Source organism: Nesoenas mayeri (genome assembly GCF_963082525.1).
Source record: "Nesoenas mayeri genome assembly, chromosome: 3".
Taxonomy (NCBI): domain Eukaryota; kingdom Metazoa; phylum Chordata; class Aves; order Columbiformes; family Columbidae; genus Nesoenas; species Nesoenas mayeri.
In genome coordinates this window covers 85,173,874-85,198,592 of record NC_137544.1, presented here as the reverse complement: position 1 = coordinate 85,198,592, position 24,719 = coordinate 85,173,874, and the positions used below count along the sequence as shown (strand labels likewise).

The 24,719-nt window shown below is 37.0% G+C and overlaps 1 protein-coding gene across 3 annotated transcripts in view; it reads right to left on the bottom strand.

The window, feature by feature from the left end:
* The window catches only part of CRIM1 (cysteine rich transmembrane BMP regulator 1), a 189,354-nt gene that overhangs the window by 31,108 nt on the left and 133,527 nt on the right, over positions 1-24,719 (bottom strand). For all 3 annotated transcript variants that reach the window (XM_080341203.1, XM_080341204.1, XM_080341205.1), the window contains 2 exons: positions 11,202-11,330; positions 539-695 (listed from right to left, as the gene is read on the bottom strand). In XM_080341203.1, coding sequence (XP_080197329.1) covers positions 539-695; positions 11,202-11,330 — 286 coding nt within the window. The remainder of the gene's footprint in view (positions 1-538; positions 696-11,201; positions 11,331-24,719) is intronic.

Genomic DNA, 24,719 nt, shown 5'->3' with positions numbered 1-24,719 from the left:
TGTTTGCTTTTATGGTGAAAGAACTCCAGCAACAATACAGGTTTTCAACATGTTTACAAAAACTCTATAAGAGATGGTACTGTTTTTCACTAGTGTCTCACTAAAAATAGTCCACTGTCATATCAACACTAAAAAGCCCCTCAAAATATTAAAAAAAACATTTGAATAAAATAAATGGGCAGCAAAATGAAAGCGTGTCACAGCAGAACACACAAAGAGAATTTCAAAAAGGTACTTGCAAAAGACATTACTTTTAAGTAGCTTTTTCATCTTGTTCATCAAATATTCTTCAAAAAAAATTTAAGCACTGCTTTGCTTTTATAATCTGCTGCTGTTTTTTTAGTTGTTTCTTAATTTCTTGATCAAAATTCATTTTGAAGAATACTTTAATCTCATACCAAGTAATAAAATGTCTATTTTCCCACATTTCCTCCCTGCTTTGCCACAAACTGAACACAAGCACATATGCCTGGATTTTGCATATTTTCAATATGTACAGGGAGTGTATTAAATATGCTTTAAGAATGAGAATACGTACAGGTATCCAAAGGGACAGTACTTGTCACAGAAAATGGGTTTGCACTTCTTGGGCCGAGGTCGGCACTGACAGATCTCACAGTTGTGGATGTCCGTCTGGAAGCCGAAGGAACAGTCCAAGGAACAGCCCGAAATGAGGCCGGTGCACAGCTCCTCCCCTGCAAAGGACACATGCAGTTTATCACAATGTGAAAACTGTTCATAGCAGACAAACGCATCTTTAGCAGAATGAATCTTCTGTTCCATTTTACTTCATAATGTTTTAAATACTGATAAGCCTTACCTTTGGACTGTCCTAATTTTAAAACATTTGACAGAATTCTCCAGTGATGACCCAAACTGTATGCGTAAACACCACAAAATGTCTTCAGCTTCAGTCAAGAACTTGGGGGAGTACTACCTGGCACCTGTTTATGAACAGGTGCACAGCCAAAGGAGTCCAACATCTGTGACTCTGTTACACTTCAATAAAATGTTTAAAAGAACATACAGCTTCAACAGACTATATAGGTTTAATAGGCTTCTGTTCAATATAGAGCATCTTTATTTCTCCTCTATTTATTTTAAACAGAACTGAAAGGCTGGGATATATTAACAACTTTTATTCCTCACGCTAGTTGCTGTCAACTGTTTGGTGATTAAGACCCGATTTTTAAAAATGTAACTGTACTACCCTAAGAGATGATCCAAGCTTAGAAATGCTAGACTGAAAGACCTGTCTCTTCAAGTCTGCTACCATGTTTTATCAGCCTCTTGCGGCGTTAAGAGAGATGCTGGATTGTTGGCATCTCAATTTCTCCAGTGAATCATAGATTAGTTTGGGTTGGAAGAGACCTTCAAAGCTCATCCAGTCCAACCCCCCTGCAATGATCAGGGACATCTTCAACTAGATCAGGTTGCTCAGAGCCCCATCCAGCCTGGCCCTGAATGTTTCAAGGGATGGGGCATATACCAACTCTCTGGGCAATCTGTTCCAATACTTCACTGCCCTCATTGTAAAAAATGTTTTCCTCGTGTCTTGCCTGAATCTCCCCTCCTTTAGTTTGAAAGCATTACCTCTTGTCCTATTGTAACAGGCCCTGCTAAAAAGTCTGTCCCCATCCTTCTTATAAGTACCTTTGAAGTACTGAGAGGCTGCAATAAGGTCTCCCCAGAGCCTTCCCTCATGCAGGCTAAATAACCTCATCTCTCACACCTTGTCCTCATAGGAGAGGTGTTCCATCCCTCTGATCATTTTTGTGGCCCTCCTATAGACCTCTCCAACAGGTAAATAATATTGGTCATTATATAAAGAAATAAAGGAAGAATAATAAATAATGGTCATTATATTCACTGTCATCAGCAATGTACTGTTTTGAGAATGATGAGTTTCTTTTTGTTCTTGTTGAAAGAAGTGACAGAAAAAACACTGCTATCATACTCTAGGATACAAAATTAATTTACTGGTAGCAGAGGTGAGAAGAAAAAGAAAACAATTATTTTTGTTGTACTAGGGATGCAAAATCGGAAGAAAATCACCATTACTACAATAGCCAAAGTAAGATCAAAGTAGAAAAAGAGGAAAATATAACTGAGATTCTTTAAGAGACGAATATGATAGGTGATATTCAAAGGACTGATTTTCAGAGTGATAATCAAAGGACAGCTCATCTCCAGTGCACACATCCACATCACTATGAAGTGCTTGTTACACGGAGATCAGCACATTGACTTATTCTGTTCTTTACAATACTTTTGTGGGTCTGAAAGGCAAAGAAAATCTTCATGTCTCTAACACAGTAATACACAGTAAACAGAAGGAGTCTCTGCTTTATTTAAATGTTTTCTCTTCTGTTTTTGTAATGTTGCATTTAAGACTGCAAAAATAGACCAGAATCTACTTACAAAGGGTAGACTTAACTAGATGTGGTTAAGCTAAGTGTTTCCTTTTCTATTCTACCAGGTTAACGCTCACGTTTCTTAGTGCCCCAGAGTGAGACTGAAGCCTCACGGACAACTGATAAATTCACAGCCTACCTCTGCAGTGGAATTCAGGCATACAAGTGCCACACAATACAGGAGCCTTATAATCCTAAACAACAGCTCTCAGTTTAACTAAGATGAAGATCATCATCAGGTTCATGGCTCCTACCCTTCTACTTTTATGGAAATTTGTTGTCTGAAGTGAAAAGGTTGCAAGTTCATTTGTTATTCAGAAAACAGAAGAAGAAATGCCAGAACCTTTCACATCTGGTTCTAGATGTTGTCTTTGTCAGCAGAGAACCAATGCCAAAATATTTAAGCATTTTCCTCTGTCAGATCTAACCTTTGAGAGCAATGGTAACCCTTATCTCAGGTTCTTGCTTTACTCATGCACACATATACAAAGATGTTAATGAAGTCTTACAATATTTTGAAGGATAGAGTTCAGTCTGACCTATGAAAATACTAGATCTTTCAAACATGTAGCCGCAAAGGCTGATTTAAAAACATTATAATGGAGAAGAAATGTAGATACTCTTGTCTAGTAAACAGTGATATACACCTAATGCAAAGAGAAAGACATTGAAGGAAGTTAAAATAATTAAAAAGATTGTAAGCCTAAAGATTCAAATGTGAATCAAATTCAGTGTATGGAATTATCATCTCAACAATATCTCTATAGCCTTTGCTATAGCTTTAAATTAATCATTAATAGAATAATGAAGTTCATTATGAAAGGATAAGTAAAAACAGATTTTCTGCTAAGATTTTGCATTTCAAGTGACAAATGTTAAAGAGAAGTGGTTCATGAAAGTCAATTCCAATGAACAGAGGAAATTTATTATAGCAAAATGTTCGTAGGTTACTTTTTGGAAGGCTTTTTCCACTTCTTCTTAGATAAATTTCATCAGGAACCTGAATCTCAAATAATGGAATGCATTTGCAGAGAAGAGATTCAGCCCTAACTGGGCTACTGACTGCTTCAAAAGTGTATCAGGGTAACCGGTATGAAAGGAGAAGATAGGAAATGTTTTAAAAACTAATGCAGGTTGAAGACTACCTTTCAGAGTTCAAGAGAACTGCATTATACACCTGCACATCACTGCAACTCTTAAAAGAAGAGCTTTTGTTCACATAGTATAAGCCATCTTTATTTCTCTGACTGCTAAGTTATAATGACATCACCTAGGGAATTAAACTAATGGTTTGATAGGAGGTAGAAGACTAAAACAGAAACAAAAGGATGAATAGGAAACACATTAAAAGGAAAATCACTCTCATTGTGCTGCTTAGGGAAATATCTGGCTGGATAGTTGAGTTCTTCTGAGTAGCAGAAATATGCTCACCAACTTTTCTTATGAAATATGAAATGCCAATGAGGTAATGTCAATAGAGTAAACAATCCTTCTATGCAAGGCAATAGGAGGGCTTAGGGGGATGAAACAGTAATAGTGGGGTGAAATGTAATACTGAAAATGTATAAAGGCATGCTGCCCACAGGGAATAAACAAGAATTTGTGCTACAACCTGAGAATTCAGGCACAGGATATTGCTTGAACTCAGAATGATAGTGATGTGTTCTGACTTCGGAAAAAGGTAAATATGTTCCTGAGTGTTTCAGGCTAACATAACTGTATTTTTACCACAAATACTTAGCTTTTTAATGTTAGGATAGGCAGCTGAAATACCACTTAAAACTTGTGAAGAATGTCAACTGAAGTACGGCAGAAGGCTAGGACAGTAACCACAGAAAGGCTGTTTGTCCTCAAACAAATATTATTGGAATTGCCTCCTGCTAGGAACCAATACTCACTTGAGGACAAACATACATCGAATACTTATAGCAGTGAATTCAGCCCACACAAGATGACCATATTGTTTCTTTTCTGTATGCAACCACTACTGCAAAAGTAGCAGCACAGTCAGTTGCCAACAGGTTGATGTTCTGAGTCACAGTCTTTGCTAGACTTCACTATCCTAGTAAAAGCTATTGCTTATTGACTTTGACCCCTCTAAACACTGTAGTGCTAACACAAAAAAGAAAAAAGAAAAAAAAAAAAAAAAAAAAAAAGGGTAAGAACATTTGAAGATGAACTGGCCTTCCAAAAAACATTTGTGAATTATTAATGAACAAACAAATATTAGAATCAAGGTTTTTAAGCCTGGTCACCATTGCCCACAAACTCCTTTTAAATATAGTGGTTTCTTTTTCCCCCTTCACTCACTCAAACTGTCTCATACACACAGGCTATAATAAAACCAATATTAGAGTTTCATAAAAACATGATACTGTTTAAGAGGAATCTGCTTGGGATATGGGAGATGGGACAAGACTCTCTAAAGAAGAGTCTTGTCTTAAAGACAGAAGATTACCAAGATATGGTGAAGCTCTACACAGCACACTGCACACAAACTACCTGGTGTCTTAAAACTGTTTTCCACTAAGTATCTTATTCTTAACACTAACATCAGCTGTTGTTTTAAAAGGTTTTCAGATCACTGTAATAACGAGTCACTGGCTGCTAAAGGAAAGAAAGATATGTTCAAAAATCAGCATGTAAGAGCATACTGACGTGACCCAGGATATGCACTGTTAGCAAACTTTATATTTGTGAGGATTCACTCAGCAGTCAGATATTTCAGATACAATGCAATTTCTCCTTCTCAGGTATGGTATTTCAGAGGCAATGTATCTCAGAAAGATTCACAATTCTTCAGCCTAAATTCAAACCATCAGATTTATTCCTGATTTCAGAGTGCTCACATCCCTAGCTTGCATAAACATATGAATATTTGGAGTGTTATAAAATGTTGTTCAAAAATCAAACTGAAAAGTAAATGAAATTCAATTCCATAAACTGCATGTTTAGGTCTAAAAAAGGTCTTCTGTTTGAACCTCTAATAGTTTGATGGTAATTCTGGCTAACTCTTATTTAAAAAAAGACTTCTCAATTTCCCTCTTCTAGCATATATATGGCCTGTAAAAAAACTCCAAGCTCTTATGTGGGATATTTATTTTTCTCAATTTATTATATCACATATGGACACATTAATAATTGTACTGTAAAGACTGAAAGTCATTTTATTCTAAAAACTTTTGAAAATGCATTCTAGAGATGCATAGCCTGTTGAAATACTTTTAGTTTTCAATCCTCCAATTCACAGATAAAAAAAAACGGCCAGAGAATATTAATAGATATTTGACAAGAATTATGTCCGTATTTCAACTTGGCTTAGTCTGGTGTCCATTTCTGGAAAATTTGTAGTGTGGCTACACAAAGCTAGCTACATACCTTTACCATCATTATTTTCTTGACGCTGAGGCTAGATCATATAAGGAGAACTGTTTCACAGTACCTTTACAATTTAGCACTCCTCAGCCGTCCTCTCGGTGTGGATTGCTACTGCTGGGTAATCTTCGGGGGTGGGGATCTGGGGAGGCAAATTTATGAAGGAGAAAACTAGGTTACTTATCAGTAACTGGAATTCTCTGAATATATTGCCTCCACAGATCCACACTAACCCTCCCTCCTTTTGTTAGAATTAACTCATGATTCATCATAGCTGGATAAAAATGAAGGGACTGGGCACTGTGATGCTAGAAAACTGCTTAAAAAAATAATCTCATGAGTCCACCGAGGCAAATTACCCACTTGAATATCTGTTCTAAATAACCCTAGGATTCACATACAACACATGACTTCATGAAAATGGCTTTGTAGCAGTGATATCTCAAAGGTCGAATTACTGGAAAACTATCAAGCTTCTGTAAACCATCTAGCAGCACATTTTTTTTTCTTCCACGAGTCAACTGAAGTTCTTATCAGCTTCTATTGTGTTAGGTATATCGTAAGCACTAAAACCAATATATCACTGTAATCTTCAGCGATCCCTGCCGAAGACTTTTATTCTAACTAGAAGATAATATTTATTCGGTATGAGTAGTTCATCATAATTCCATCCTCTTCATGAAGCACTTTCACTATCTTTCACATGTGTAAGCCTTCATCCTCAATTCTCCATGGCTGTATTTCACTAACTGAGGTCTAATATATAATAGCTATTCCCTTTCAAATCACTACAGAAGGATAATAAAACATCCTTTTTCTGCCAGGTCTACAAAATTATTCAAAAATCCAAGATGCGCTCTCCTTGCAGTAAGGAAGAATACCTAGACTGTCTTTGCTTTTATATTTTTTCCCATGCAATTTGTTGCTAAATCAAGGTAAAAATATGAGATAATTGTTACTAAAGTAGAAAAGTGTTATGTAATTTATATTTTACTTTATTATTTCCAGGATTTTTGCGTTGTCTGAAGTGTACATTTTGTGTGATTAGTGCATATGATTATTTGTGTATTGTGTATGATTATTCCTAGCTTAGTTTGACACCAAAATAAAGTGTTTATTTAAAGGTATGAAGTTACCACTGAGGGAGTTACAGTGTTCAGAGTGCATCCCTGAGTATGGATTATTTACAGGAATAAACAAATTAAATATTCAAATTTTGGCTAGCAAGAGTGAAAAGCTAGGAAAAACCATCCCAAATTCTAATTACTGAATGAATAACACACAGAAAAGAGGAGTCAAACATATTCTCCCATTGTAGTCTCTGCAGACTTTTTCTTAGGTTTTGTCCCATCATCATTCCATAAACTTTTTCTGAGCCTTAACTGCTGCTACTAACAGACAGCCCACTGATGCACCTACCTAACTTTTCTCAAACCTTCCAACCCAGCCTTTGAATGTCTCACAACTAAAGCAAGTTCCACAATGCCAAACCCAAATTCCACATTGGAATTCCACTACATCAGCTATAAAGGGAGATGGCGTGATTCACTAGAATATTGAAGTCTATGCTGCAATGTCTGCTAGTACAGAGTGAACGATAGTATCTCCTTTTTTAACTCTATGGTGGAATACAGTTTCTTCTCATTTAAGGAAAAGGTATCAACACTCTTTCAAAAATGTTTCTGTATCTATATAGAATGTGTTTGGAGAAAAAGGTGGTTTTAAGCCTAGAGAACTGTGAAAACACAGAATATACCAAGATTTTTAACTTTTATATAGTGGTTTCAGGGTTGGCTTTGACAGACAAAAGAGACCACAACACAAAGTGGATGATGATGCAGTGTAATGTGCAGGCAAAATGACTTGCCTCAGATTTCTACAATTACATCTCTCCATAAGAAGTCTGGAATTATTGAAATTGCATGACAATTGCATCTTGTAACTGCAAAGGTAAGCCTTCTAAATGAAGCAATCATTTTTAAAATGTAGAGCAATGCTCTAGATTTAATTTTACTAAGTTTTGAAAGTTCAAAAAATATTAAAGCTATACAAGCTTGCAGTTACACCCTGAACAGTACTTCACATTCAATTCATTTGGGGTAAAACACTATAATCTAAGTTGTAGGAGAGATTTAAACGGCTTTTTCTTTACTATGAATATAATACAGGGAATAGACAAGGCTGGATAAAATACTGGCCCTTGCTGCAGACTCTCACTGAAGAACGATTTAGTGTCCAGTAGCAACTATCAGACTGTAAATCCCATGTTACTGCAATCAGCAGGCATGATTCACTGTGTCTGTTACTCTCTGGGGCAACAGGAGTCTCACCTCACAAAGAGCCAGCCACTGGGCTTGTTTCATCTCCCTAATGTTCTTCACCTCCTGAAACTCCAGTTGTCCCTGTGAAAGCAAAGGCCTAGAGACTACAAATAAAACAGCAATTGCTACACCCTACTAGTACCAATTTTTTGCTTATCTACTTTTTTTTTGGATTTGCTTCTTGTTTTTGTATCATTTTACCTTTTTTTTTTTCTGTAATGCAATTCATATTTCCCCTGCTGTTTCAGTTTAACTCCTGCTATTTTGTAACAGTTCTTTCTATTTCCTGGATTATACTTTTCTCCTTTTATCCTTCTGTTGTGCTGCTTTGGCTTCTATACACTCCTTGTCATTATGGTCATTCCTTCTCTCTCATCATTTGTGGTTCCACCTCTTGCTTACTGGAACTTTCCATTCATATCTACCTGTGCTCACTCTGCTCAGTGGTAGTTTTTCCCTCCCTTCTCTTAAAACTGTGGTCTGCCTCTGCTTTTTATTTTATTTTATTTTATTTTATTTTATTTTATTTTATTTTATTTTACTTTACTTTACAGCATGTATGTTTTCAGTGCATACTGTTACGGCATGTTTTAACATTCACTATCAAAACAGGAAAAACAGAGGATGAAGTAAACTACTCCTATTAAAATCATTGTATTCTAGAAATGTAAGGATTTGCTTCCTTCTTCCTTCTCTCATTCTGCAGTTAGCTTGATTCAAGCTGAATAAACTTGTATCTAAATTACAATAAAGTACCAAACATGTTCCATGATATCATACTTAGATAACTTTTTCAAATAAATTTGTACTGATTTCTGGCTACGGGAATGTAAATGAAGATCATAATGAGGAACAATTTACAGCTTTACTGTATGTTCTTCTACTTTGCCATTTTGCCTTTATACTGGCTGAAATAGATTGAAGTATAACAAATCTTTAGCAGAGGTATCTAAAAAGAAATGAGCGAAAAAGGAACCTTTATTGGAAAGAGATTAGTGGAGTTAGGGTATGATGACTTCAAATGGTAATGTGGGGCATGTGGGTCTCCTTTACGTGGGCACTTTAAATCTGACTCAGTCGAGGAGCTTAGACCGGAAAGAAAGAAGTGGGTGCCACAGAAAGTCACTGAAGTTCCCAAAAGTCCACGAGTCTATGTGAGCTTAAGATAATACACATTCTCATGTTCTTAGAGAGCAAAGACGCAACTAAACTGGTTCCGACATGAAAGTACATAGGATCTCAATAGGCAAAGAACTAGCACAGTACGTTTTCAGCATATTTGACCTAAACCTCCTTTCTTCTCAGTTCTCACACACTCATTTGTCCAGAGCCTTGCAAGCAAGAGACATTACTTGACAGAAAAATTCTATTCCTGTAATTTTGACTGATGACCAGCAAGTGATGAAGACTTCCAAGCTGTTATTTTTCTTCACTTCTTTAGAAAATAAAGGTTTCCCCTCTCTGAATGACTGAGGAGATTTTAAAGCAGTCTGCAATTCAAGGTATTTAACTGAAAAAGAGATGACAGACAAATGATACTATTAAGTTGCTCCAGACAGTTTGCTACTGCAAAATAAAAATAATTTCAAGCAAATCTGGCAAGACAAAAACTCCCTTGAATAGGTTCTTAAGCAGTATTTAATTTGAAACACTCCAAGCAAGAAAAGAGACTTCCCAGGATGTGGTATGTGTATGTATGTAATCTGGTAATCTAGGACAAAAGAAATGATCCTTTGGAGCGATGGGTCTTCCATGCACCAAACGGGAGGAAAGGACTGCACGAACAGATGCTGAAATTTGCCAAGTATGTCCATCTTCTTGTTTGTGTTAAACTCCCCAATCAATTTAACAACAATAAAAAGAAGGAAAATCAAATTACAATGTTAAAAAGCAGAATTTAACATTTCTAATTTTGTCCTTAGGAACAACTATGTATGTGATATCTTGAGTGCAATCTATGGAAAGTCAGCCTTGTCAGGAATACAACTTGTAACCAAAGGTATTATTTCTGTATTACCATAATGACATTATTGTTTGCCATATATTTAAGATGTCCTGTCCTTTACCTTATGGAAAGAAAAATGCATATTTAACCAGAAAAGAAATGTAAAAAAAAAAAAGCCAGGACAAACCCTTTTCTTGCTCCTCAAGCAAAACACCAATCTAATTCTAACACTCTTTAGTTTGTACCAATTGAGAGTTTTATTTAGACCATTTTTACTAGGCACCCCTAAAATAGTCATATTGGTTTAGAAAGTGGCTGAAAATGGGCAGACTGAAATCAAAATTAGAGGAATTGAGTAATACTTCAGTTGTGAAAGTCTCAGAAGCTACAAGGAAGCTGCAGAGCTATAATAGAATTACAAAGAGAGTTTAAGCCCACTCCTAGGTTGGGCTGGCAGCCAGAGGTCCTGCAGAGGATCCTGCAGCTGAGACCAGTGCTCCAGGGCTGTCCTTTGCTGGGCAATTCCAACAACCAACCTGACCTTCCTTTATATTTCATCTGTAAACATCAAATTCTTAATAAAATACATAGAGAAAATACATTTTTGCTGCTTCACAGATGCACACAAAGTTCTCACAAGGCACAATGATTTTCCTTGAGGAAAAAAATAGATGTTAAACCCTGCACAAATCAAAGTATTTTATATATACATATATAATATAACAAACTGTTATAGAAATAAAATTATACATGGATATGTTTGTATACATAGAAACATGCCCCCAGGCATGTAATTTTCAAATATTTATCCTCAAAAACCAAGCTTTGAGGGAAAAGAGCGAAGTTGAAAATAGGCTATTTAACAACAGGATTTTGTGAATTGCACAAACCTAGATACTCCTCTACCTAGCTGTTAATTTTTGCCTGAAGTGAGACATCTTATGTTTTCCTCCAAACACACTTTAAGCAAGGAAACAAGCAATGCCAGAAATCAGGAACCTAGTTTTTAAAAAATGAACAACTATAAAGCACACGCATACTAACACAACATATAATCAATGTTATGAATGGGAAAACCAGCATACTAGCATTTTTACATACAGCTTGACATAAAAGGTAAAAGCCACTGTATTTTTGCATACTCACTAGTTTTGCACTGACAAATGCGGCAACCATTTTGGTCCAGTTTGAAACTATAGATACAGTCTTTTTCAGTCAAAGTGCAGTTCACCAAAATCTCACAGGTGGGTGGACCTATTGTGATGTATGTTGGTTCTGAAGGTAAGAAAAATAAAATAAATACATTTGAGATTGAGTATTTTAATTGTGTTTTTTATAGAACTCAAGCACTTAAGATCCAATGAATAGAATTCAAGAATTTAAGAACCAATGAATTTATAGTTATGGTCATTAACATATTAAGCATTCATGAAACACAAAATGCATAACTTTTAAAAAACAGGTATCAACTTTCATTTCACTATTTCAATTGAGTTTATACCCTTTCTCCATCTCATGAAATGAAGACTTAAAGGAAATCACATTTAAAAAAAGATCACTACCTGAACTGATAAATTGTGAAAATATAGAAAAACTGTATACTAACCATCAGGGTGATAAACCATAGTATGTTTTATATGGTACACGCATTTTCATGTACTGGAGGTGGCCACATCTTGCCATCTCTCATCGCCAAACCAGATATATTGAAAGGCACATTTTGCCATCTTTACTTAAAGGTAGCTAGTCTTTCCTTTCAGACTGCGGTTTAAATGCTACTCAGAATTCATTAAGCTGTTAGAAGCATACACTGTTAACCAAAATATAAATATCTCTGCCTATTGGCTCCATGTCCAGCAGGCAGCTTTTGCACCCATGCCTTCCAGTCAAGTGAAAATTATCCCATTACGAGAATGTGCTTTTCTGCATTCATTGTCCTTCACAATTTTCAGCTTTCATAGCTTCTCTCCAGCCCTACTCTTCCTCTTCACAACAATTTATACAGCGGATGAACATTTTTAATCCTTTTTAAATTAGGTCAGCTAAGTACAGAGTTTGGAGGGAGTCACTACATGAAAGACACTACAGTGAAGTTAGACGAGTTCAAACTTATCTCAGAGGTCACGGTTCAGATTCTTCACTTTGCTGAAAGTTTCAAAGTATAATAACATTCAAATTCTGTTGCTTGTGTAATTTCAGGAGAAAAAGTAGCTATACACTCCATATGTATATAAAATACCACCGACAGCTTTGTTCAAATACAAGCTCAAAATTTGTATAATGGCATCCATGTCTCTGTAGATCCCTCAAATCTCTTCTAATCTAAATAAAAACACTTTTTTTTTTTTTCTTAAGAGTTTAATATAGATTACTAGGATGGGGTTCAAAGGAGGGATTTTATAAATTTCTGTCACGTCTTCATTTCATTTTACTGGTCTGAGTTTACACATGTAGTATAACCATAAAGAGCCACGTGGGTTAAAATCCATGGATTCCCAAACTAGACTTCTTTTAATCTTGGCAAACTCAGTAAACTATCTGACTAAATCATACTCATGTCTAATATTTAACATTTGTAACTTCAACAAAGCATTAGTTTAGGAATCAAGAACATATTGATTTATACCAATAATCTGATATTTTCCAAAAACTCCATTAATTAACCCTCTGTTTATTTTAGAACACAGAGTATATATAGTCTTGCAAACAAACTGATTTTTAGCACTGGTGCCTTTTCTGAAAACCTCATTTTCTACCTCATTCCTTTTTCTAACCAAAATACCTTAACCATGCAAATGACGAAAATACAAGAATTACCCTGAACCTGCTCTGAGGTTACTGGCCAGTCAGCCCAAACCCTACACTTCAAATGAAAAAAAAAACACAGTAATGCTTATCCTTACTGGTAGTTAAAACCACTACAAATAATATGAATCATTAATGCTACTCAAAGCGAAGTTCACATACATTAACACGAACTGGAGAACTGAAGCAGACTGATGTCTTACCACCTGGCTGCAGAACAGTTAGGTAAAAACATGTAGATAAAACCCCACAAAAACTCACTGAAAGCTGAGATGAAGGTTAGTATCCACTTGAGTGTAAACTAAACCTAGAGAGAAACAGGACTGTGTTTCACCTCCTATCACTGAAGTTCACCCTTCAAGATAATTTATCTTTAACTGCAGGTATAATTTAATATCAAGAAAAAAAAATCATATACTTGTTACATATTTTTTGTGGTGACTTTTCAAACGTATACTTCTGTGTTTTGATGCTCTTGTGTCTGGGACACACCAACAGAACAACTTTTTGCCTCCTTGATACACCCAGTAACGTGGTATTTCCTACAAAGGACAAAATTAAACTGTCGTTATATTAATTTGAAAGGTTTTGTTAGTCCTCTATTCGTTGTGTTTTATTATTCTGTTACCTCCCACTTTTGTGTCTGCTCTCAGCATCCTCAGTGTTTCCAGACAAGCCTACAAATCTGTTTTTTTTCTCCCTCCTGTCCCTAAAGGTAAGCCCTGAGATACAGTAATTTTGTATGCATGCCTGCTTCTCAATGAGCCGCAAGTAGAGGACAAAAGAAATAATTTCATTCCCTACCCCCACATGTGCAAAAATGCAGCTAGAAAGAACAAAAATATCAGCCCTTTTCGCTTCGCTAGACAAGACTCAACAAATAAAGCCAGGCCTGCTCTGCCAGGCTTCTGGCTATTTGAATAGGCAAGCAGTAGCTAAGCTTGAAAAAGCATGTACCACCGCATGATCTGAGCTTGGCTTTCACGACTGCTCTTGGTAGAAATGGCAGAAGAAGGATCCAGTGCACAAATGCACAGACAATGGGTGGGAAAAACGTGTGCTGTTTCTGTCTGTGTGCTTTACAACAATAAAACAATACCATAGAAAGAGAGAAGAAGAAAACAAAGAGAAGGGCATTGAAGAGAGTTTGGATGAAAATAATGTGGGTTTTTTTTTTTTAATAGAGCACAAATTTTGCTGATGTCAGGTGCTTAAACATACATGAAACACAGACTTCTATTAGAATATCTTGCTTCTAGATACCCGCTCTGAGCCTGATACTTTCTGTGCTGAATTTTAGTGCAAAGGATTATTAATTTGCCAGCTGTGAGGTTGACAAAAATTTTTCAATTCATTTTTTATACTGCCATTTGCTTAAAAATAACTTCAAAAATTTTGAAATCCACAGTGGATATTTGAGCCACTGGTGGTCCGTCAGTGCGATCACAATAGATGTGATAAAAACCCTGCATCTTGTTCATTCCAGCTTGAAATCAAACTGTGCATTTATGGGGAAAGAAGGGAAGTTGGTGACAGCCAAATAATCCCTGAAGCTGGCTTTGTCCTACATGAGCAATACCAACAAAAAAACACTAGAGTGTCATCAAAAAAAAAAAGGTTGGCAAGGCGGAATAAGACTATATTTTCATTGATATTTTTTTCTATCTAGGATACTTCTGTAATATGAAGAAAATCAATCCCCAGGCCCCACTCTTCTGCTATTTTCTGATTCTTCAGACCTCCCACTTCTCCTATGAATGATGTGACACAGCTTGTATTACAAAGAATAGACATTGTCTTCTATTTAAAAAGTGAAATATTATATATATATATATATATATATATACACACACACAAGAACAAAGGATGGTTGATCTTGTCTTCTACTGTGCCTCATGCACAGATCTTGTTATACTTGGATGAGTACTGAGGTCTTAAGATAATGCTCAGATGAAGTATGCAGAAATAGAGAGAAACACAGATGCATTTCCATGTTCCAGTGAGATCAGGGAAAAGAGAGATCCTTAGGATTTTATTACATGCACAGTTTGATCAGTTAGTTATCAAAAAGAAGAGAAAGAAAACTCCAAATCACCATTGATTGCCAAAGCCCTGGAAAACAAAACAAGTCAAAAAAACCAAAAATCAGAGACCATTTATTACATCCTTGTTGACTTCTGGTGTTTGTCTGAACGTTAAAAAACAAACCATTCACTAAAGATTTCATTTTTCATTCTAACTTTGGAGATTTCATTTACATAATTATTAGTTAATTTTAAGGAAAACTAAAATACACCTCCTCCGCACCACCCTGCCAAGGCTGGTACCAGAATGAAAAATTATACCCATCATACCCACAGCTGTTCTGGGCTTTGAATTCATATAGGAAAACTAAGAGGGATTCCACTTAACTGTACTACTACAAAGCCGCATGTATGATGAGAGCACCAAACATTCAGTTTGGGTTTGTATGAAGGACAAGAGGGACCTGTACCAGCAGGAGGAGGTGGTGCAAGGATGTGGTGTTTCCCCTCTACTTGGCACTTGTGAGCCCACAGCTGGAGTAGTGTCCAGCTTTGGGCTCCTCAGCAGAAGACAGACACTGACACACCTGAGTGAGTCCAGCACAGGCCACTGTGCTGCTGGTCAGGGGCTGGAGCAGGTGGTGTACAAGGAGAGGCTGAGACCAGGGCTTGTTTAGCCTGGAGGAGAGCAACAGGGACATCCTACTGCTGCCTACAACTACATCATGGGAGGGTACAAAAGATGACAAGGCTTGGCACACCTTGGAGGTGCTCCAGGCTAGAGTGAGAGTCAATGAGCACAAGCATAAGCATGGGAAATTACAACTTGATAAAAGTTGTTTTGTTCTTTCTTTTAAACCACAGGGGTGGTCAAACTATGACAGTCCTAGAGCGGTTGTGCGATCCCCACCCTTCAAAATACTCAAAACTTAATTGAGACAACGCCCTCAGATCCTGCTGTCAATGGACCTGCTTTGAGCAGGTCCAGGACTAGAAGATGTTGGGTGGTCCTTTCTAACCTGGATGGCTCCACATATTTCACTTTCACACAAACTCAGGACATTTCCAGTGAAAGCAGCAATATCCTTAATGGAGCCTAATCAGGGAACTGAAAACCAAAGATAAACATTTCAGTTTCTGATGATCTCTGCATGCTTTTGCCAAGTACTGATTACCTTTATTCTGCAAGAAAAGTACACATTTGCCTAAAGCCACCTCTCTGAAATCTACTAAATGACTTAAAGAGTAGCTTTTTATAGAAGAAGCAAAATTTCTTCCAGGCAGTTATAACAGTAATTATCTCTGAAATGTTGTTTACTGACAGCCATAACCACCTTTAATCAGTCTCATTTTCTTTTCTCCTGTAAGTTAACACTTTACTCATTCTTCACCTCTTGGTAGGTTATTTAATTATTATTACATGAAAAATACTTAAAACAAGTTGTTTGCTTTGTTTCATTTGGAATGCAATATTTTAAATCAGACCAGGCTTTTTCTTTACGCCTTTAGAAATACCATGTGAGGGAAATACCTACTCCAGGCTTTCACAATATTGGTTTTAACTGGGAAAGTAACTATTGCATTCTGAGTTTTTTCTTCTGCATATCGTTAAATTGTTAAATATTATAAAGTTTCAGGTTCTTAAGGACATGGTTTACTGCTAGAGTTCGGTTATGGTTGGACTCTATGATCCTAAGGGCCACTTCCAACCCAAATGATTGTATGCTATACAATTAAATTTAAAAGTAAATAGGGAACTTCTATTGCTGCTTCTAACCAACTGTTAGAAATCTGGACCAATATGTATTTTAAGCCAAAAGCACTAGAAATGTAAGGGGACATGTATTTTACACTACTCAGCCATGCCAATTTTCAATTCTGCTCATAAATATTACAAAAAAATTACCGTACTTTTCCTTGCTGCAGAACTATGACAAAAGTATGCATCGAACATCTGGATTCAGTTGCTTTGATTCAAGCATGAGGGTTACTCCAGCTAAGCAGATACAGGAGGTCTGACTTCACCTATACTCCCAGCACAGCTCTACTCAGTATTACTCTATATGCATGTGCTTGAAAGGTAGTAAATCCTACCAACGATTGGTGTAAAGCATTGCAAACATATAAAAAAAAATATTTGCAAATGTCATAATAACAAACTACAACAGTGTGGGTTGACAGTGGTCTGTGTGTGTATACATATAAATCAAACAAAATCAAGCAAACAGAGGGCATTTTGGACCCCAAAGCTGCAAGCATTTTATGTATGTATGCAAGTTTTTTCTTGCCTGTTTCAATTTTTATATATAAATTTATCTGTATCTATATAAAACCAGCACTTCCAGCCGGCTTCACATTAATGAAGAGGTTTCATTCTGCACCACAGAAACAAGTTTCTTCATCAAAACTGTGAAATCGTAAGCTCTACAGATATTTGACTACAGAGAGGTTGAAAATTTTATTTTCAGATGGTCTCCTTCTGTGAATACCCACAACAATGTAGATTTTATCAATTCCATTGAAAGATTGCAAACTACTACACTAGTACCTATCTTTTACTGGGAATTTAAGAGCAAAGTCCTTAAAAATTCATTGCCAAGCAGACAGTTTTTACAGTAATAGCAACTATAAAAATTGTGTCCCTAGAACCCTCCCAAAATACTATATTTTATTTTATTTGTGTTTATTCAGTATTTCATACAATATCTCAAGTTGGAAGGGACCCATGATGATCACCGAGTGCAACTCCCTGCTCATTGCAGGACTATGTAAAATTAAACCATATGCCTAAGAACATCATCCAGACGCTCCTTGAATGTTGACAGGCTTGGTACTGTGATCACATCCCCAAGGAGACCATTCCAGTGATCAACCACCCTCTCAATGAACCTTTTCCTAATGTCCAATCTGAACTTCCCCTGATGCAGCTTCATTCCGTTTACTTCTGTCCTACTGATCACTAGAGAGAGGAGATCAGAATCTCCCCCTCCACTGCTCCCAGCCCAGAAGGTGGAGTCTGCCATGAGGTTGCCTCCTCCCTCTCCCTCTCCCTCTCCCTCTTCAAGTGACCTCAGTTGCTCCTTGTAGGTCTTGCCCTCCAGATATTTCACCACCTTGGTCATCCTCCTCTGCACATGCACTAATAGCTTGATGTCCTTCTTAGACTGAAGCACCCAAAACTGCACACAGTTTTGGACATGTGTTTATTCATTATTTGTATATAGACTATTACTGGTATGCTTAAAAAGGATTTCAGATGTTTGTTCGCATATTTAACATATAACACAAATACAGTGTATTTTAATCAAGATATTTTGAGAAATTATTTGGAGAATACTGCTCATGGAACTGGAAGGTAAACTTGCCAGTGATTTCTCTCTACGTATAAAAAAAAATTGCATAAAAAAATAAACACCAAAAAAACATGCACGAAAGCATTTGTACTTTTGTACTAAATTACAATCAAGATAATTTCAACATGCAAGTAACACAGTAAGACATGAATGTTTCAAACACACTAAACTAACTGTTATGCAGCACATGGAAGCCACCAGGCCTAAAAATAATCCTAAATTTAAATGTGAAGACTATATAGCCATAACTGTCACACGAGAACCAGGACTGTATGATTCACTGCTCAGTGCTACAAATCCTCAAGCTCCTCTTTCATATTGCCATCTAGTTAATGTGAATCAGTCTATAGTTTAACTAGTCAATATAGACTAATTGTACTATTATTAAAAAAGCTGGAACATGGAAACGCATTTTCAGTGTAAAGCACAGGGAAGCTTTATTTCAACTGTGAGCCTCTCCGTGTATGTTCTTCCCCACCCCCCCAGACTAGGCAGCATTAATCACAAGAAAAAAACCCTTTTCAGTATGTAAATGGAAATATAAATTAATTCTATAAATAATTCAGCCCACTGATGTCTTCAGTACTTTTAACAATAATGAACTGTGTAGGTTGTTTGTTGTTTATTTTTGTTTGGTTTTGGGTTTTTTTTGTAGAAACTTTGCTTAAAGATCTTATTGTACTCAGCCACTAACTCAAAAAATAACTCTATGAAGTTTACACATTTAATTTACAATGATTTTTTAACCCCAGACAGAACAACTCCTATAAAATAGCAGTGCATCTATATTCTGCAATGCTTCATCTTGGAATACTTGGAGAAAGTGTTAGCCATGTACAGGGAATAAGTTAAACAGAAGAGGATTCTAGAAAACCCAGCATCTCATTGGGAGTATGAAATGAAAACCTCTCCTGGTGGAAAGGAAAAATAAAGGAAAAATGAGTGAAAATCATGTTCTATACATGAAGAAAGACCTCTAACATCAATAATAAAGAACATGTCTGTGCTTGGCGAAGGCGAAATAGCTCCCTCTTCTGTAGTATTTTGTAAAACAAACTACTTCTAAAAGGTGTAAGATGTTCCGATCTTATGAAACCAGCAACAACTGACTTAAATATAGCATCAGTACTTTCAAGCATTTACTATAAAAATTAAGGGGAAAAAAAAGTGAACAGTTTTTACCTATTGCTTTATGGGATAGCTGGCTAAAAACTGGTCCTGAAGGGTGTGCTGCTCAACAGCCTTTCTTTCGAGTCTGCATACTTATTTGAATTTTGTCTGCTGTCCAAAAAAGTTAACTGCAGCCTACTAAGCAGCAGCATGTGTGTTTACTTAAGCTTCCTGTAAAAACATTCATATCATTCCAAGAGTGACTAAATGTTTTCCATCCTCATAGTTCACATTCCAGCCTTCCCCGCCCCTCCAGTTCATTACATGAAAAATATCAGTCCCAAATCCTGGGCAAGAGAATTTCCTTCCTGGGTTGGAAATACCTAATGTCTTGCAGGACTTTTTTCCCAGCATTTAGCTATCTGTGTTAAATATCAGAGTTCAACAATTCAGCATCATGTAACTATTCATAAAATGTAGGCAAGGACTTAAGATAATTTTCTAATGTCACAAATAACCCTGAAAATATACTCACTAATACTTCTAAACACACAGTTGGGTTTGGCAGGCTTTTGTTTCAAATTTTATTCATACTGGCAACCTGAAACTACTTGAATATGTATTTTACCTCGAAAGTAACTAATTTATTATTGCAAGCTGAAGAAGCCACCTATGAACCAAAGCTGCATGGAAGAGGTTTCTTTTTTGCAGTGATGCAATCAAAATACTCACAAACGAAGTTAAAAACTTTTGTCTGTCATAATCAGTTCTTCAAGTTTTCAGTTTAATGGGCATGTATACCCTTCAGACATCTTTTAATGCTGATGAGACTTTCTTGACAATTTTAGGTGGAGTGACACTAGGAAATAACCACCTTTATTCAAGTCGAATCAATTAAGCCTGCCTGTCAAGAAATGTCCAAACAGGTAAGGAGGTCATTCAGTTACCATTACTAGGTGAAGATACAGCAAACATACTAAATTAACATGCATCTAGGGCACATCTATGAATGCTATGGGCACTGAAAAGAATTAATTAGAGGATACATGAGGTTCTTTATAAGTGAGACATCCTTAGCTGCATTGATATACATTAATTAGGATTCTTTAGTTATCTATCCTTTCAGTACTTTTCCACCAAACTTCATGATCAATCATTGAAAATTAGGAAAAGGTTATTCTATGCTAGTATAGTCTTCCTAACTTTCTTAAATTTGGAGGGACTTTCACTGGCACTAAGTTTCATTATACCCTGGGTGGTGTGGTTCAACAGCCTCAGCTGCCTTGTCTAAAACCACTATACTAAATCATGATCTGGCAAACATAAGCCCAATTCTCTACAGCACGGCATCTGCATCCCTTAATTGACTTTGATGAAAAGGCTGGTTGAGAGCTACAGCAGTGCTGTCGAACAATAACTTATACTTCACGCTCTAAGGAGATCTCTGGGCCCAAATCCTGTGCCGGTGAACACTGCTCACTACCACTGACTTCATCCTGAATGAATCAAATTTCTTTTCACTGGACTCTGCCGCCTGTTTTTACTTAATGAAGTGTTGGACACGCTAAAGGAACTGAACTGAATTACATCTCAGCTAGAGTTTGGAGCCCTTTATTGATGAAAATGTTAATTTCTTTCTGTGAAGATAAAGTGTCAGCCATAATGACAGCAAAGTAGTGCAGGCCTTATTCATGAAAATTCTCCGAGGGGATTTTGCTTAACACTTAATTTCTCATTCACAGCTTACACTGGCACCCTGCCACCTGTACCTGAGGGCTCTCACGCAGAAGGACGTGCTCCGAGATAACCAGTTACTAAGTATTAGCAGACTGGGTCGCAGCTTTCCCTATGAACAGCCTGAGCCTCTGGGAGATGCAAGAGAACAGAAGTGACCATAGAATTTCCTAAGGGACACTTCTGGCATCACTGCCACTGCCAAGCACTTGTATTTATTCACTTTCTAAAAAAATAATTTTTTAAAAAATCAGATATTTTCATACTGTTCTGCCCAATATTTACTTGCTGTGAACAGAACTATTTACAGATGGCTATCCACAGATGCAGATGTCCCAAGGAAAATGTGGTTATTTCTATCACTGTAGCTTGTTTGGTGTTATTCATATGCTATCATATATTGACTCTAAATAGCTACTTCAAGCTCCAGTATCCGCTTCTTTTTTTTGGGGGAGGAGGAGGGGATGATGATGTAAAATTATTTCAAAATGGAATTGCTACTTAAACTACACCCATTTAATTCAGCAAATGAACAATGGTTAGCCCAGAATAATGGATCCGGTTTCCTCCAATGGGACATGTACACAGACCAGCTCCCATGACGAAATTCCAAGCTGAAAGAAGTGTCAACGCATACCAAAATTTACAGCTCCTTATGACTCTTGAAAAATCACTTTCTCCCCTCTACCTAGTTGTCTGTTTTCATTAGACCTGTAGAAATGGGTTCTCTTGAGACTTCCTAGTGTTGCAAGAAGCTATTGGCTCTAAAATTGGGGGGAAAGCACAGAGGGCCAGTGTGATTACCTAAGCCTTGGCTCTTAATGAAGACAGTTCAGAAAACAAAAAAAAAGAAAAAACAGACTAAATAGATAATAGATTAAACAAACAAAGGCAAATCTCAAAGGACCAGTATCATTACAGCAGCTACAGAAGCTCTGTAGAAGCATCCACCAGAAGCTTAAATCTAACTCTTTGTGTGGGATCCACAGAAAGTGATGTGCCTGCATTTCCCAGCTCTCACCAGTGAAAGGAGGTCCCTGCCTTGAAAAGCTGTAGGTTGAAGAGCTTGAGTCTGGAGACAGGCTGATGAAGGAAGGTCTTCCCCTCCACACTACATGTGCCTCTGTCACTAGCCTCATGCCTTACTGGTGACCCTTGCTTTCTTCCTCTCCCCAAACTCAGACACACTTGCATTGAATTAGTCAGCTCCCTGCTCACACCTTGGGCTTTTATCTACACTCTCCTTGCATCAGCACAACGCACAGGCATTGCTGTGTCAGAAAACTGGCAAAAAGTGACAATGGTGGATGTACTGTAACAAGAAAGGGCTTTGATCATGTTGATGTTTACTTAAAAAAACAGAGCAGCTATATATTGGTGAGCCACAGCCATCACTTGCATAAACACTGAAAGCGACATGTGAATAACTATTACAGCTTTCAGTTATGTATGCAATTTCCTGAGTGAATCTCCTTTTGCTGAGGCTAAAAATACAAACTGTGATGCCCTGCACATACCACAGGAGGAATTTTGTTTTCCTCAACAACTCTGCTTTCTGCTAAAACACATCTTCCCTCTTGCAATTCAATTTCATTCTTTCTTGCCCTGTCTTCTTCTAGGCACTTGAAGACAGAAGTCTTCTCATTCCAACTTCAAAATTTTCTCTTTAAGCTAAACCAAGCCAATTTATTCCGTTTGTCTTCTTAAGACATGTTTTGCTACTGTTGGATTGTGCTCAGTGCTCTCCTTCTGACTCCTTCCAGCTTGCCTGCATCTCTTTCAGAGGAACAATGTCAGGAAAAGGACCAAGAGCCTGCTATGTCAGCTATGTCAGAGACATATCCACCCATAGGAAAGAGAGCAAAAATGACTACTTCAGGTCTTGCAAACAGTACTCTTGATCATAATTTCAGCATGGTATTTTCCTTCTCAAGGCTTCATTAATCCATGCTCAACTTTTCCTTCCACTTAAATCACCAGACATTTCCTGGAGAACTGCTATTTAACAATTACTCTGGTCCAGGACTCATGAAGAATCTCCTCCAAGCGTAGCACCCTGTATTTTTCCTTGCTGAATTTGGTTAACATTTTTCTGCCAGCTCTCTGCTTTAAAACAAACATACAAATTCATACTCTGCTCTTCAAGATACTTACTGTCATTTCTAGCTTTGTTGTTTGTAGATTAAATACATTTAGCTTTGATCCAAGCTAGTGAAAACATCAAACAGAACTGGACTCAGCACAAGTACTAGAGGATACCAACTTCAATGCAAATAAAGAAAGGCTGTCCTTTCTGAAGACTAAAACCATACACAAACCCACAGCAGTGGAGCGTGACATCCATACCCCTCTCCTCCATATAGCTACCTCACATTCCTGCCCCTTCCTGGGAGCTCCAGTGTGAAGTACCTCAAGCATCTCACTCACACTCCCCCTTGTACTGACAACATCAGTAGACAAGATGCAAGCATGGAAAGGCTGGTGGGAGCTGAATAGCTATCCTCTTCCAAGTCCAGCAAACCCCAAACAAGCATCCAGAAAATCACAGGTTTCAAACCAATTTAGCTGTCCAATCAACACCAGAATGTATATGTGTGGGCTGCACACATACCTGCAGGGTCTGTGCTACGAATACATAATACAGTAGTTTGTGAAAAAGCATGTATGGTAATATTGCATATCACAATTGCTACTCCTCGATCTCTAATTTAGAAAACTGTGAACAGCTATTTCTGTATGCCTTCAGTCTCTACAATCATTGAGCCCTGTTTTTTATTGCTGCTGTAGTAAGAAAACCAGGATTTTCTTGATGAGGTAGTAGGAATGATCTAGTTTAGTCTGAATTTACTGTGTTCAAAGGCTGTATAGATTTGCGTGCTGACATACCATGCTGATATTTCAAGAACCTGTGTTCACAGAATTTCTATTACATTGTATTTGATCTCTGACTGCAAACATTTTTGAAGACTAAATTCAAGAAGAATTTTATCCTTATGTAGCTGCAGGAATGTAAAACATACCTGTGGGAATAGATATTTCCTTCATTGAAACTGATTATAAACCAGACAGGAAATAACTGAATTGGCAGAATTGTAGGTGTAGCAGCACTTGGATGATATACGGATATAAATGTTGCAAGTGACTGACACTAATAACCATTTATGCTGGATGAGCTGCAGGCAGGCCAGATCCACAGGCAGCTTTGATTAGAATTTGTCCCTCAATTTCATGTCCCACAAACCACACTATCCTTCAACACTCAAACCAAAACAAAAGAAAGAAATATCTTTGACTAAATAGTTTGTTTCACATACTAAAGAGCTAATATCTGACATGATGAAAGTAAGTTCACACAACTTAAGCTGGTCACTGGCAAACTGGATCTATTTTACACGCAAACAGAAGCCTAATGAGAAATAAACACGTACTTAAAAATAGTGCTAAGCATATAAAGTCTCTGCCTTATTGTTCTTGATCTGATGCCTATATTTTAATGGAAGTATGGGCTTGAATTGGTCCATCACCAACTATATTGACAAAAATAATAGAAAGTTTTCAACAGGCAGTCTTTTTCCTGCTCTACAGCTGAAACCTAATTCAAATTCTAGCAGAAAAATAATTGTTTCCCTACATTGTGC